The 15,052-nt window shown below is 54.4% G+C and overlaps 2 protein-coding genes across 3 annotated transcripts; both read left to right on the forward strand.

Moving 5' to 3' along the window:
* Window positions 1–1,169: 1,169 nt before the first annotated feature.
* PLPPR2 (phospholipid phosphatase related 2) lies at window positions 1,170–7,811 on the forward strand. Of its 2 annotated transcripts, none has more exons than XM_049876925.1 (9): window positions 1,170–1,255; window positions 1,990–2,069; window positions 2,905–3,093; window positions 3,208–3,343; window positions 4,094–4,365; window positions 5,253–5,429; window positions 5,911–6,033; window positions 6,315–6,366; window positions 6,501–7,811. In XM_049876925.1, the coding sequence occupies exons 2-9, from the start codon at window positions 2,004–2,006 to the stop codon at window positions 6,842–6,844; spliced, it is 1,359 nt and encodes a 452-aa protein (XP_049732882.1). In that variant the 5' UTR covers window positions 1,170–1,255; window positions 1,990–2,003; the 3' UTR covers window positions 6,845–7,811. The 2 variants fall into 2 exon arrangements, with proteins under 2 accessions (XP_049732882.1, XP_049732883.1); XM_049876926.1 differs by having other exon boundaries at window positions 5,911–6,017; window positions 6,501–6,623.
* Window positions 7,812–13,656: 5,845 nt separating this feature from the next.
* On the forward strand, window positions 13,657–15,013 carry SWSAP1 (SWIM-type zinc finger 7 associated protein 1). The gene is made up of 2 exons (XM_049876931.1): window positions 13,657–13,905; window positions 14,508–15,013. The coding sequence occupies exons 1-2, from the start codon at window positions 13,657–13,659 to the stop codon at window positions 15,009–15,011; spliced, it is 753 nt and encodes a 250-aa protein (XP_049732888.1). The 3' UTR covers window positions 15,012–15,013.
* The last annotated feature ends 39 nt before the right edge of the window (window positions 15,014–15,052 follow it).

The raw sequence follows: 15,052 nt of genomic DNA on the forward strand, positions 1-15,052 counted from the left end.
GAGGGGACTCCGGGCGACGGTGGTGAGGGTGGCTGTGGGGTAACTGATTATGTGGTTGTCATTTTTTATCAGTGTATGGTTGTATAACTGTGATTGTGTGGCTTTTGGGGTGGTTGTGTGTGTGTGTAGCTGTGTCTCTTGCCACTGTTACTGTGTGGTCGTCGTGGGTATCACCCTGGTGGAGTGTGTGTGGCTGTGATGTTGTGGCTGCCATTGAGTGGCAGTATAACTGCTAGCGCTGTGACTGTGCGGCTGTCTTTGGTATCTGTATGGCTGTGAGCATACGATTGTCATTTGTGGCTGGCTGTTTGTTCTGATGGTGTGCCTGTGGCTGTTCTTAGGTTCTAGCGTGTGTCTGTGAACGTGCACCTTTCTTGTGCGGCCGTGTGGCTTTGCGTATGAGTCTGTCTCATGGTCCATGCATGTGCCCTTGCGTGGCCATGTGGCTGTGGTTGTGTATGGCACCGTGTCTCTCCTATGACTGTCAGTGTGCATAAGAGATAGTGAATGTGTGTGGCTGTCATTGAGTGCCTTGTGATTGAGGGTGCGATGCTGTGGCTGGTTCTGTGACCCCCGTTGTGTGTGAGGTGTGACTCTCAAGTGTATTGGCAGCCCTGAGTCTACATCCCTGACCCTGGCGCAGTGAGCGCTTGTGTGGGGCTGTATGTGGGGCTGTGAAGTGTGTGGTGGGTTTTCTGGTGTGCCCCTGTGACTATGTACGTGGGTGTCTGTGACAGGTCGTGTGCACGTTGTGTGTGTGTGCTTGTGTGCATTTACGTGTGTTGTGGGTGTTGGGCACCTGTCTGAATGAGCAAGCTTGTCTTGTTCACCACAGGGCTGGCACCCAGCGCAGCCCCTGGAGCCCAGCAGGCTCTCCATCAGCATGGTGGGATGGATGAATTCTGTACCATTGTGTGCATGTGAGTGTGAGTCTGTGGTCTTTGGGAGGGATGCTGTGGCTGAATTTTGTACCCTGGGACTTCTGCCCTGAGTAGTTGTGTCTCTGGGAAGGTGAGGGAACTGTGCCTGGGTGGGCATCTGGGGCTTCTGGTGACCCTCACCCCACATGTCACACTGCATAGCCAGCCGCGTGGATGGGGCGCTGGACCCAGAGTGCCAACTCTCGCCTTCCTGGGCCTCAGTTTCTGCAGCCCTGCAATGGGGGTGACCATCCCTGGCCCGCTGGCCGCTAGGGGCGGCTGTGAGTCTGTGGGCGTGGCCGCGGCCTGTGGGAAGCCATAGGACGCTTTCACAGGTGAGGTCAGGCTGGGAGAATGGGTGTAAGCCAGTGTGACTGGAGCGCTGGGGACTGAGGTTAGGCTGGGGGGGAGGGGGAGAACACGGGCTAACCCCCGCAAGACAAAGGGAGGCAGACGGGGCTGAGAAGAGGGGTGGGAGGGAGAGAGGAAGAGGCAGCTGGGAGAGAAGGAGGGCCTGGCCATCAGCCCGCACCAGACACACACAGATGGGGTGGGGGAGAGTGGCCCCTGCGGATATCGTGGGGGAGGGGATGAGGCAGGAGCTGGGGGAGGGGAGTGTGGAGCATGGGACCTCATGTAAAGCATGTGGGGGAAGAGGTTGGGGTCACCTAATTGCTGATGTGGTTGGGGACCCTTCTAAGCGCTCTGGGGGAGGGATCCCCATAAAGCTGGAGGAGTCCCTTCTAAAGGCCAAGGGGGGCGGGGTCCCGATTGGGGGTAGTGGAGGGAGAGCTCCTAAAAGGCGTGGGATCGGAATCTTCTATGTGGGTTATAGGGTTAAGAAACCACTATAGAATCTCTGGGGTCCCGGACAGAGGCAAAGCGGGCTATCAAGGGAGGCAGGTGCCTCCCCTGGCCAGGGTCAGGGGCCAAAGGGGTGGGACTAGATATGCAGAGGCATAGCCAGAAGGCTCTGGAGGCGGAGCCAGACTCGGGGGAGGGGCCTGGATCCCGGTGACCCTCCCCCCGCGGCCCGCCTGGGCGGTCCCACCCCTTCCCACCTCCGCAGGGCCACCCTTCACCATGGCGGGAGGGAGACCTCAGCTGAAGAGGAGTTTCTCCATCATTCCTTGCTTTGTCTTCGTGGAGGTGAGGACCCCCATCCTTCCCCAGCGACCCCTCTCCAGCCCCTCCTGAGGGGTGCCCCTGCCTTCCTATCTCTATCTCTGCCATGTCTCTCATCCTCAGTCACCCTCATCCTTGCCAGATCTCTCCCTGTACCTGTTTTGCCATCTCCCTGGCACCAGTCCTGTCTCTCCCTGATCTTTCACTCCCTATCTCCCTTGCTGTCTCTTCTCTTGAGAAGTGGTGATGAACTTGGGCTGAGTTCCAATGCCGCTCTGCCTTTCCTTTCTTCAGAACCCTGAGCTCCTCTCATACTCTCCTGAGCTTCAGTTTCCTCGCCTGTAGAATGGGCATAATATAACCCTCTCTCTTAGTTTTTTGTCTTAGGGCTATTAACCCCACTGCCGTTGAGTCGATTCTAACTCATTGCAACCCTAGAGGACAGAGTAGAACAGCCCCATAGGGTTTCCAAGGAGTGCCTGGTAGATTTGAACTGCCAACCTTTTTGTTAGCAGATGAGCTTTTAACTACTGCGCCACCAGGACTCTCTTAGGGCTGTCGTAGTGCTGCTGTTACTACTTCTGAGCCCAGACCACACCCTCTCCCCCATCCTATCTCTTTGTTTCTCCCAAGCCTTGACCTTTCTCTCTCCCGCTTCCCCATCTCTCTTTGCCCCTATTAGTCTATGCCTTTTTCTCTACCTCAGTCTTAATACGTCTCTGCCGCTTATGCCTGTCTCCGTCTCCCAGTTTCTGTCCCTCTTCTCTCTCCATTTCTGTGTCTCTGTCTCCCTTGCCTCAGCTCAGGCCCTGAACCTCTCTCTTCTCTCCCCATTCTCCCCTCTCTGGTTGGCCTGAAGTCGGTGCTGCTGGGGATCGTGGTCCTGCTTGCTTACCGCCTGGAGTTCACAGACACCTTCCCCGTGCACACCCAGGGATTCTTCTGCTATGACAGTACCTATGCCAAGCCCTACCCAGGGCCTGAGGCTACCAGCCGTGCACCCCCTGCCCTCATCTACGCCTTGGTCACCGCTGGGCCCACCCTCACGGTGAGGCGTTGGGGTGGTCTTGGTCAGGCTGTGGGGTGGACCTCACAGGAGGCAGGAGGGCTAGGTGGAGGGGGTTAGAAGGCCAGAAAGAGCACGCCTTGGTCTTGCCCACAGATCCTGCTGGGGGAACTGGCACGTGCCTTTTTCCCTGCATCACCCTCTGCCGTCCCCATCATTGGGGAAAGCACCATCGTTTCTGGGGCCTGTTGTCGTTTCAGCCCCCCACTGCGGAGGCTTGTCCGCTTCCTGGGTGAGTGATGCGGCCAAGGGTCAGCCCTATAGTAATGAGCGGGAGCAGAGACAGAAGGAGGAGGGCCCAGCTCAGCCATAATAACCCCAGGGGGAAGAGGGCCCAAGATTGCCATGATGGGGTCTTCAGGGGCAAGAGGGACTTGAGTTCAGGCCAGACATAATGGAGGTTCCAGGGGCATGGGTGGGGCCTAGCCTGGCCAGGAGGACAACTGTAGGAGGAGGATCCAAAAATGTCATAAGGTGAGTGTCAGGCAGAAAAGGGGGACATAAGTTTAGGCCAACACAATGGGGTCCTGGGGCAGGGAGATGGGGTCCCAGCAATAATGGGTGGCCCTGTGGTAGATAAATGGAGATCCAGCTTAGACTTACTAGGGTCCCAAGGGGGAGCGTGATCAGCCCAGAAATGCCACTGGGGTGGTCCTAGGAACAGGGGCATGGGCCCAATCCTGATGTAATAATGGGGGGGCTCACTCCTGGTAGTGGCGCTCCTAGAGGGACAGAGGCCCCATATACCATAAATGAGGGTTCTAGGAGTAGGAAACCCAGAGTGCCATCATGGTGGTCCCAAGGGGAAAGGGGGACCTTGGCCCAGCTATAATGGGGAACAGCGTTGGAGGTCCCAAGTATGCTTTAACAGCAATCACAGGAACAGGGAGACGAGGGGCCCAGTGAGCCATAAGGGGGTCCTCAGGAGGAGGCCTTTGGGACATCAGGCCCCCAGGCATGGACTCCCTCTTCCACCCCCTAGGGGTCTATGCCTTTGGCCTCTTCACAACGACCATCTTCGCCAACGCGGGGCAGGTGGTGACCGGCAACCCCACGCCGCATTTTCTGTCAGTCTGCCGCCCCAACTACACAGCTCTGGGCTGCCCGCCGCCCTCGCCTGACCGGCCAGGGCCCGACCGCTTTGTCACCGACCAGGGTGCTTGCGCCGGCAGCCCCAGTCTCGTGGCCGCAGCACGCCGAGCCTTCCCCTGCAAGGACGCGGCCCTCTGCGCCTACGCCGTTACCTACACCGCGGTGAGCCTCGGGTGCTGCCGGGCTCAGCCAGGGGTGCCGGCGCCAACGGGCTGTAGCACCAGAGGCCACTAGGGCTGGAGCCTCTGATTTCTATGGGGAGTGTGGCCACGCCTGGGCGCTGTGACACCACCCCCGGGGGGAGGCTGCCCACTTGTAGATTCTGACTCCTCTCGAATCCTGGCCACACCCCCGAGTCAGTCTGTTGCCGAATTCTTGGCTGCTGTTACTTGGTGTCCCCAAGATAGTAATGCCACACCCCAGAAAGGCTGGTGGCTCTGACCTGTGGGATCAATCCAAATCCATAGGGAGCCAGTCTCCACCTCCTGGAGCCTGGCATCATGCCCTCATGGTGCTGTAGGTCCTGGATATTGGCTGGCAGAATAGGTGAGTGGGCCTTTGAAGCCGCCCCACTGGAGCTCTTGCCGCCCCCCCCCCAGGGCCTTGACCCTGACCTTTGTTGTTTTGGCCACACCCTTGGCTTGCTTGACAGTGCTAAAACTTTCAGACTGTATCCCCTGCTTTCCCTGGCTGTACAGGTCCCCTGTTGCTTTGACTCCTTTTTCTGTCACCTGATGCTCCTAGCCCAGAGGCCTGGTGGGGCTTGCACCTCCTGGAGCTCCTGGATCTGCCCCCTTTGGATCTGACTCAATCCTCTGGTGTCTGTGGCCACATCCTAACTCAGCAAGCGTCCTTCCCCATCTGTGACTTTGTCCCTGAACTTTTGTCATCTGTGGCTCCATTTGCTGGAGCCCCTGGCCATGCCCTCCAGCCCCACGAGGAGTTTGGGGCTCTGGCCAGTACCCCGAGCCCAGAATTTGGTGTCCACTTGGGTTTGGTGACTGTGCCTCCAAGAGCACTAGCCCCCTGACCCACTCCCTCCCCTGCAGATGTATGTGACTCTCGTATTCCGCGTGAAGGGCTCCCGCCTAGTCAAGCCCTCGCTCTGTCTGGCCCTGCTGTGCCCTGCCTTCCTGGTTGGCGTAGTCCGTGTGGCGGAGTACCGGAACCACTGGTCCGACGTGCTGGCAGGCTTCCTAACTGGAGCAGCCATTGCCACCTTCCTGGTGAGTCCCCATCAGCTCCCAGACCCAAGAGACAGGACTACAGGACGGTTAAGAGTGTGGACTCTGTGACCTTGGGCAAGTCCCTTAACTTTACTGTGCCTACATGTTCTCACCTGTCAAATGGGATGATAGGATGGGACCAGAATGAGGCAAGTGAGGCACTCGCCTTGAGCATAAAAACACTTGGTAATCAAGAGAAATAATATTTCAACAAAATATTTTTCAAACATTAAAATTAATGTCCTTGCACAACTTGGTCTCCCACATCTCACCCTAGTCCTGGCCCTGTAGGATAATAATAGTACCTACCTCTTAGTAAGGTGGAAATGAAAGCCCCTGACCCATAGTAAGTGCCAGAAAAGTGTTAGCTATATTTGAAAACCCAAGCCTCAGTTTTCTTATCTGCAAAATGGGGGTGGTATCTACATAACTCCTACCCAGTTGGCCTCTACTTCAACACAGCCCTCTCCTTCTGCCCCAGGTCACCTGCGTTGTGCACAACTTCCAGAGTCGGCTGCCCTCTGGCCGAAGGCTCTCCCCTTGGGAGGACCTGGGCCAAGCCCCCACCATGGACAGCCCCCTCGAAAAGTTAAGTGTGGCCCAGGTAAGGGGGGCCGGGGACTGCTCCCGGCTGGAGAGGGTGATGGGTGGAGGGAGACCATGGATGCAGGGAATCAGGAAAGAGGTGGGCATCTCAGAGCCTTGGGGAGGAGGAGGGATCCCAGGTCTCTGTGGACATAATCCCTGCGACTGGAAGGTTACACTCCCTCCCTCCGCCTGAGGAGACACCCTGAGAACTCTGCCCGGTGAGCCCCTGTGCTGTGGCCAGCAGGGCCCAGGGCCCAGGGGGCCCGCTAGCCTCTTCCTTCTGCCTATTTGTCTCAGGAACCTGAAACCTGCAGGCCGCATTCGACACCGGCACGGCTCACCCCATCCAGTGAGTGTGGGGGGAGTGGGAGATAAGTGGAGGGGGCTTCCAGGTGGGTGGTATTGCCACAGAGGTCTTGCCCATGCCTCATGGCCCCCTCCCAAGCATTCTGGACCCCCTGACCTCTGACTTCTGACCCTCAGAGCCGCAGAACTGCACCCGCCGTGGCCACCTGATCCCCAGCTGCGTGTCCTCCAGGGCCCCAGCCATGTGTTCATCACCCCGCGTTCCCCGTCCTCGATTGAGATCTGAGCCCACACCCCTGCCGCTGCCGCTGCCCCTGCCAGCACCGACCCCCATCCAGGGCCCCTCACCCTCCTCCCCCGGGCCTGGGGGGCCAGGCGGGGGTGGTGGACGTGGCCGGAAGCTGCTGCTGCCCACGCCCCTCCTGCGGGACCTGTACACCCTCAGTGGACTCTATTCCTCCCCCTTTCACCGGGACAACTTCAGCCCCTACCTTTTTGCCAGCCGCGACCACCTGCTGTGAGGCCCAACCACCCACCCAGAATCTGCCCAGCCCGTTTCTTCCTTGCCATGAGTTTGTGTGCGTGTGTGTGCCCTGTGAGTGCCAAAGCCCTAAGCCCCCAAACCAGCCAGGCCCAGATGCCAGAGGATGGCAGGAAGGACATTTGGGAGATCCCCCTGCCTTCCCTGCCCTCTTGGAAGTCTAAGTGGACATAACTGGGAGGTGGGCCCCGCCCTGGGATTGCCCTTTTAAGGGCTAAAGGCTCCCTGGCCATAGGAGCCTCCAGTTCTCAGAATTCTAAACAAAGGGCATTTACACCAGCCAATGGGAGCTTCCTCTTCACATCTTAGAATCCTCAAGCAAGAGGGCAACTCCAGCCAGTAGTCAGTGTCTGAACAGCCAATAGGAGCCCTTGGTTTTCAGAATTTCTAGGGTGGGTGGGTATGATTCCAGCCAATGGGGGACCACCCATGTCTAAGCATGTGCAAAGGAGAGGAGAGAGATGGGGCAATCCTTTGTCATTGGGTCCTCTCTCCTCAGAATCACAGGGTCTAGCCAGAGGGTGGGGGGCAGGTTCCCCCAGGGTGGGGTCACTGGGGACCCCTTCCCTTCTCAGTCCCTCCGTGTACAACCTCTCTCCCAGGCCCTCCTAATTCCCTGTTTATATCGGGCTTTCCCCAGTTCAGAGGTTCTGGGGTTCAGGGTGCTGTGCCTCCCCTTGCCTATGCCCAGGTCACCCCAAACCCTCTGTTATTTATTAGGGCTGTGGGAAAAGTGTTATTCTTAGAATGCACCCTTGTTCTGCACACTGCCCCCCATGCCCCAGCCTCATCCAGATGTGCCATTATGGGGGCAGGGGTGGAACAGGGAGGGCTCACCCACCCTGGGCAGCCAAAGGCAGTGGGCAGCAGAGACACTGCCCCCTCTCCTGCCCCCTCCTCATCTTTAATAAAGATCTGGCTTCTCATCTTTAATAAAGACCTGTTTATAACACAATTTTGGCCACCTGCCTTCCTCCCCAATGTGGTGGGGTGTGGAAGACTTTAACCATGGGACTAGGTGTTGGTGAGGCTGAGTGTGGGTGTATCTTCATGGTGTGTCAGGGGATGATTGCGGAGAGCCAGTGTCAGGCCGTGGGGCCAGTGACTTGGGTTGGAATTCTGGCTCTGCCATTTCCTGGCTGTAAGACCTCAGGAAAGTTAACCTCTCTGTGCCCTTGTTTCTTCATATGTCAAGTGTGGACAGCCCCACACACCCCACGTGAGGCACACAAACAGGCGGCAAGAGAGACCTCGTGCCTGTGCCCCCCAGAGCAGCTGGCCCATGTTTGAATGCAGCCAGGGCATGGAAGACACAGGGAATACAGCGAGAAGATCTGGAGGTACTCACAAGGAAGGGGGATGCTGAGGGGCACTAGGAACCCAGCCAAGACCCCTAGCTACATGGATGAGAGCAGGGGTGCTGATTGATTGTGAGGTGTGCTGAGCCCCAACCCCAAGGACTCACCTGAGGCTGGGCAGTGGAGGGGAGCAAGGGAGCCACAGGCCCCAGTGTTGGTCTGAGGGGCTTCAGACAGACCATTCGGGGCACAGAATCATCTAGGAACCAGGAGGGGGCAGGCGGCTTTCCTCCCTTCCACCACATTCATTTATCAAACACTTACAGAGTGTCTACTGTGTGCCAAGTGCTGTTTAGGTACCAGAGCTATAGCTCTGAAGAGAACAGACACAAATCCCTGCTCCCATAGAGCTCATATTCTAACACAAGAGACACAATAAGCGAGAGAAATAAAGTGCAAATACATCCACAAGTCCAAATTTCCAAAAGGTCTGAAAGCCAACATTTTTTTCAGACTCATTTGTGGCAAAACCTGATCTGATCTGACACAAGTTTACATAGAGCTTTTCTTTCTTTCACTTGATGTGAATATTTATGTTTCACTGCAGATAAATTGTTTAATTTGGCCTGTTGCCACAGGCCCCACTTGGGGTAATATGAAACACATAGTATTTGCACCATGTTACTTTTTGGAAAAAAAAAAAAAAGCCCTGATAGTGCAGTGGGTAAAGCACTCGGTTGCCAGCCAAAAGGCTGGCAGTTCAAACCTACCAGTTGCTCCATGGGAGAAAGATGTGGCAGTCTGCTTCTGTAAAGATTACAGCCTTGGAAATGCTATGGGGCAGTTCTACTCTGTCCTACAGTCACTATGAGTCAGAATCAACTCAACAGCAATGGGTTTTAACCTTTTGGGGAAAAAAAAAAAAAAAAAACCTGAATTCCAAACTCTAGACTCAAGGATTTAGCTAAGGGACTAGGATCTCTGATACGTTAGATATTGATAATAATAAGGAGAACACTCAAGCTAGGAAAGAAGTTGGGACAATTGTGGGATGGGGAAATGGTTTTTAAATTTAAAGTGGGTAGTCAGGGAAGCTCTCTCTGAGGAGAAGCCAGTGGAGCTGAGAACTGAAGGAGGTGAGGGAGGGAGCCATGCAGATATCTGGGGGAGAGCGTCCCAGGCTGAGGAAACAATAAATGCAAAGGCCTTGGGACAGGAATGTGCATGCTGTATGTTCAAGGAATAGTGCAGGGGCTAGTGTGGCTGGAGTGGAGTGAGCAAAAGGGAGAGAGAGTGAGGGATCAGGGAGAAGGCAGAGTTGACTGTGGGTGTATGGGATGGGAGCCATGAGAGGGCTGGAAGCAGAGGAGGGACAGGACCATGGAGACCCCTGCTTAACCCACCAAGGCTTTTGTTTCCAGGGCTTGCACCCCTTGAGACCCATGGTCTCTCTCCTGATGCACAGCTGACTCCACTCAGGCCAGAAAAAAAAAAAAAAAAAGCTAGCCCTCTGCACAGCGGACAGCGTCTCGGGTCGGGCTAGGTGGGGCTGTCCATGGTGCTGATGTTGCGCGCAGGCAGAGAAAGGGTAAAAAGGTAGAGTGGGGAACTGGAAGGCACAAGGAAGTGTCTCGGCCCACTGAGGAGGGTGGAGACAGTGTCCCTGGCCTTGTCCCCATTCCCACTCCAGGACAGATCACCTTAGATAGAAAGCACAGACTGTACTTATTCAAAAGCCTACTCGATGTGCCTGCCCCACGGGTCTCAGAGCATCTCAAACTCAACTCGACCAAAACTGAACTCTAATTTAAAATGTAAGTCAGATTACAACTCTTCTTTGCTCAAAACTCTCTGATGGCTCCTCAAAATACTCCAAGTAAAAGCCAATGCCTTCCCAATGCCTCAGGGCCTTTGCACTTGCAGGTGCCTCTGCCTGGAATACTCTGAGCACATATCTGTGTGGTTCACTCCCTCACCTCTTTCAAGCCTTTTCTAATGTTGCCTTCTCAGTGGGCTTGCCCTGACCCCACCCTATTTAAAGTTGCAAAACAAAACAAACAACTAGCACTTCCAACTTCCCTCCCCTGTGCAATTTTTTAAAAATGTTTTGCAGATACTTATCATCTGCTCTTTCACTCCCTAAATTCCTCAGTATACTTAGTGGTCACTATCTGTCTCCCTCAGTAGAATGTCAACTTCACTAGAACAGATATTTTGTCTGCTGTCTGTTTGCTGCTGTGTCCCCAGTGCTTAGAACAGGGGCTGGTACACAGTAAGTGTGCAAGAAATGTTTCTTAAATGGATAAATTAATCACTTGAGTATGCTGATAAGCTAGGGAGAGGGAAAGACTGCCCCTGAGCCACCCACATCCCTATACCCCACCCCTTGATCCAGTCCCAGGCCAGCCCCTCAGCCCAAACCTGCCCACAGGCGGCTACACTCCCCCAGGGCACCCTCCATGGTCAGCATGCTTGGACATGAAGATGATATTCTGAGAAGTAAGAGCGACTGTGTGCATGAGAGATATGCCAAATGTACCCACTCAGCCTACCTTTATGAGCACCTACTGTGTGCCAAAGGGGCCCTGGTAGAACAGTGGTTAAAGTAGTCAGCTACTAACTGAAAGCTCAGCAGTTCGAATCCACCAGCTGCCCCACAGGAGAAAGATGTGGCAGCCTGCATCTGTAAAGATTACAGTCTTGGAAATCCTATGGGGCAGTTCTACTCTGTTTTATAGGGTCATTATGAGTTGGAATCAACTTGACGGCAACAGGTTTGGTTTGGTTACTGTGTGCCAAATCCTTTTCTAGGACCCGGTGGTGAAGAAAATATACAACGATCCCTCCCCTCGTGGAGGTGACATTCTAGTGAGATGAGAGGTGATAAAATAAATATACAATGTGGGAGGTGATAAGTTATTTACAGAGAAGCAAAGCTAGATAAACAGGTAGAGTGATGGGGACGCAATTTCAGGCGGGGGTCAAGGAAATCTCTCTGAGTAGGTGACATCTGAGCAAAAACCTGAAAGGAGTGGAAAAAAAAAGGCTGCAGGGATATCTGAAAGCTTACTGTTCCAGGCAAGGGAACATCAAGTGCAAAGGTGGGGCCTGTGGTGGGCATGTGTTTGGCATCCTCCTGTGTACGTAACTGTGAGGGACTGTGTGATGTGTGTGTCACTCCTGCGTGCTTATGTGTGTGAAGTGTTGCAAGGTGAGGTGAACCATGGGTTGTGTGTCTGTTTGGGGGACTGAGATGGTATGTTTGACAGGGTCACGTAACAGTGTGCCTTAGAGTGTGTGTATAGAAAGGGCTGCAAGCATGTCAGCTGAGAGGGAATATGTGTGTGTGTGGTGGCTTACTTAGTGTGTGTTTGTGTGAGGGTAAGGGTGTGGGGATGTGAATGTGGGAGAAAATGTGTAAGCAATGCTTTGTGTCAGGATGGGGGTAAGGGGATGGACTGAAAATGGTAGGGCTGCTGGTGATGAGGATTTTAGAAGCAGAATATATGCAGAGATGCCATGGTGTGTGTGTGTGTGTGTGTAGAGGTGTAGAGGGATGCCCAACTGTGTGAGTGGGTGTATTGGGAATATTTTGGAGCTGTTTTCTGGGCCCAGAAAGAAAGAAAGCCTAGGAAATCACAGTTCCGCCCTGACCCTGGGTCTCCTGGCAACAGGACCACTTTGAAGTTACCAGGAGACAGAGTTGCCAGGGCAACGCGGGCGTGACTGGCAGTCCTGGGGCGAAGTCTGGGTGAGGAGACCCAGCCAGCAATCACTGAATCACTTACCTCTTTCACTGTCCCTCCCAGATTCTCATCAATTCTGCCTGCCTTCATTCATTCATTTAACGAGCATACGTTGAGGACCTAAAATGCTTTAGGCACTGTTCTGGGCTCTGGTAATACAGAAGTGAACAAAACAAACAAGATTCCTGACATGTCTCTCCGTCAGTCTCCCAACCTGTCTCTTTGTCTCTCCTGTCCCCTTCTTTGCCCTATGGCCCCAACTTCCCTGTACCATAAGTGTTGTTAGTAGGTGCCGCGGAGTCAGTTCCTACTCACAGCAACCCTATATACAACAGAACAAAACGCTGCCCTGTCCTGTGTCATCCTCACAATAGTTGCTATGTTTGAGACCATTGTTGCAGCCACAGTGCCAAGCCACCTCGTTGAGGGTCTTCCTCTTTTTTGCTGACCCTCTACCTTACCAAGCATGATGTCCTTCTTCAGGGGCTGGTTCTTCCTGATAACATGTCCAAAGTGCATGAGATGAAGTATTTCCATATTCGCTTCTAAGGAGCATTCTGGCTGTACTTATTCCAAGACATATACATGTGAAAGCTGGAAAATGAATAAGGAAAGCTGAAGAAGAATTGATGACTTTGAATTATGATGCTGGCAAAGAATATAGTACCCTAAGTAGGACCCAAGAATCCCCCAGTCCAATAAGGAAACCAGCTGAGACCCTCAGAGAAGGCTGCTGATGTTTTGCATATGAACGTCCCTGATCCTGCAGCCCCAAAACACACACTCGTGCCTGTGCACAGGTGCAGAGAGAGACAAGGCCACGGGTCATACTTCACATCTGTCCCACCTTGGCTCACCTCCAGATTTCATTGCAGAGTTCCTCTTTCTCTCTACCTCCTGATTGTCACTGGGTGCCATCTGCAGAAACACATGGACTCGTGCTCATCACAATATTCCTCTGAGATAGCATTAGCCCATTTTACAGGTGAGCAAGCTGAGACTAGGAGACTTTAAGTAAATGTGTCAGTGATTTGGGCCTGCTCCCAACAACTCTAAACCCTTCTATTTGCCTGACTAGCTGATTAAAAACCAAAACACCAAACCCACTGCTGTGGAGTTGACTCCAACTCATAGCGACTCTATAACCAAAAAGCCAAACCCGTTGCCATGGAGTTGATTCCGACTCATGGAGCCCTGGTGGTGCAGTGGTTAAGAGCTAGGCTACTAACCAAAATGTCGACAGTTCAAATTCACCAGTTGTATGGGACAGTTCTACTCTGTCCTGTAGAGTCCCTATGAGTCAACGACCTTACAGGACAGAGTAAAACTGCTCCATAGGGTATCCAAGGCTGAAATCTTTACGGAAGCAGATTGCCACATCTTTCTCCCGCTAAGCGACTGGTAGGTTTAAACCACTGACCTTTCAATTAGTAGACGAGTGCTTTAACCACCAAGCCACTAGGGTTCCTGTAACTAGCTGATTATCTCACAATAATTGTATTCTTGCTGCTTCCCTCAGCAGGCTCCTTCAAGGAAGGATCTGAGCTCTCCAAAATGACCCCATTTCTCTTCCCTCAAACTAGGTTACTTCCCCTTCGCCAAGGGAGAGGCTAGCAAACGACTGTCTAATTTTGATGGACACCCCCACAGACCAACGGAAACTCTAAGTATGCTGTAACCAATGAGGCCTCGGCTTGGGCGGGATTAAGGCCGGAACGGGCAGCCGATTGGATAGAGATACGCTGCGAATGGCGGAGACGGTGAGGCGAGTGCTAAGCGCGGGCAGCGCGGCCGGGCCCGCGGAAGAAAGCGCGGCTGAGGCCGGGCCACCGTTGCTGCTGCTCGGCGGCCCAGGCTCCGGGAAGACAGCACTGCTGTTCGCGGCGGCCTTGGAGGTGGCGGGCGAGGGCCGAGGCCCCGTCCTGTTCCTGTCAAGGAAACCTCTGCAAAGCCTGCCCCTCAGGACCGGCGCGGCGCTCGACCCCCTGCGCCTCCAGGTAATGGTAGGGCGGGACCAGAGGCGGACTGGTCAGTGGAGGGGTGGATCAAGGATTCAGTGACGGGTAGACAGGCCAATGGTGAGTACGGAGGAAGGGCGAGCTGGAGTGGCCGTGGTGGGGTGGAGTCAAAAAGGAGCGAGTGGTGGGACCAAAAGTGAAACCTAGTTAAAATTGAGCGAGAAACCATTCAATGATGAGGCGGAGTTATCAAGGGACGATGCCCAAGGGGTGGAGTCAGGAGCGAGGAGGGGGCGGGGCTAATCTTGGGTGGAGCCTAGACGGGAGTTGGTTCCAACGGAACTGGAGTTGAGGATGGGGCAAGACCAGGAAGCGCTAGGGGCAGGTTTTCCATCGAAAGGTACCCCTAGAGATATGGCAAAAGACAGGCCTTGCTCTCAAATTTTAGTGGGTAGTGATGACTGCTGGAAAAAGAGCGAATTGAAGATTATTTGGTCGGTCTAAACTGCCTCACCCTGGAAACAGCTGTCTGGGGAGGGAGCGAGACTCCCATCCAGGGAAGTATGTAAGCAAGCAAGGCTGCCATAGCTGGGATTGTGGGTCTCTGGTGCTGAACCTGGCCTTTCTTGTCCTTCCTCTAGAAGATCCGCTTCCAGTACCCACCCTCAACCCGGGAGCTTTTCCGGCTCCTGTGCTCTGCCCATGAAGCCCGGGTACCAGCCCCTGCTCTCCTACTGCTTGACTCCTTGGAGGAGTACCTCTCAGAACACCAGGGGCCCCATGAAACTGCCCACCTGGCTGCCCTACTTCTGGACACTGCTGCCTACTTCAACCACCGGGCTGGGCCAGGCAGGAGCTGTGGACTCATGGTAGCCCTCCAGGCCCAGGAGGATGCAGACAGTGGGGACACCTTGCAGCTGGCACTGCTCCAACGGTATTTCCCTGCCTGCTGTTGGCTGCAGCCAGGTGCAACAGGTACAGGACAGCGCTGCCTCCGAGCCTGCCTGGAGCCAGGTGGGCTGGGCCCCAGGACAGAGTGGTTGATAGCTTTCCAACCAGATGGCGAGATGACGATCACCCTGTTGTCCACTGAGGTGGGTGATCCCAGCTCAGACAAGGCCACAAGCTCTGTAGGCCAGCCCTGAGCTTTGGTGTGTGACAACCTCCCTGTGCCTCAGTTGTCCAT

The sequence above is a fragment of the Elephas maximus genome, chromosome 3 (assembly GCF_024166365.1).
Source record: "Elephas maximus indicus isolate mEleMax1 chromosome 3, mEleMax1 primary haplotype, whole genome shotgun sequence".
NCBI lineage: Eukaryota > Metazoa > Chordata > Mammalia > Proboscidea > Elephantidae > Elephas > Elephas maximus.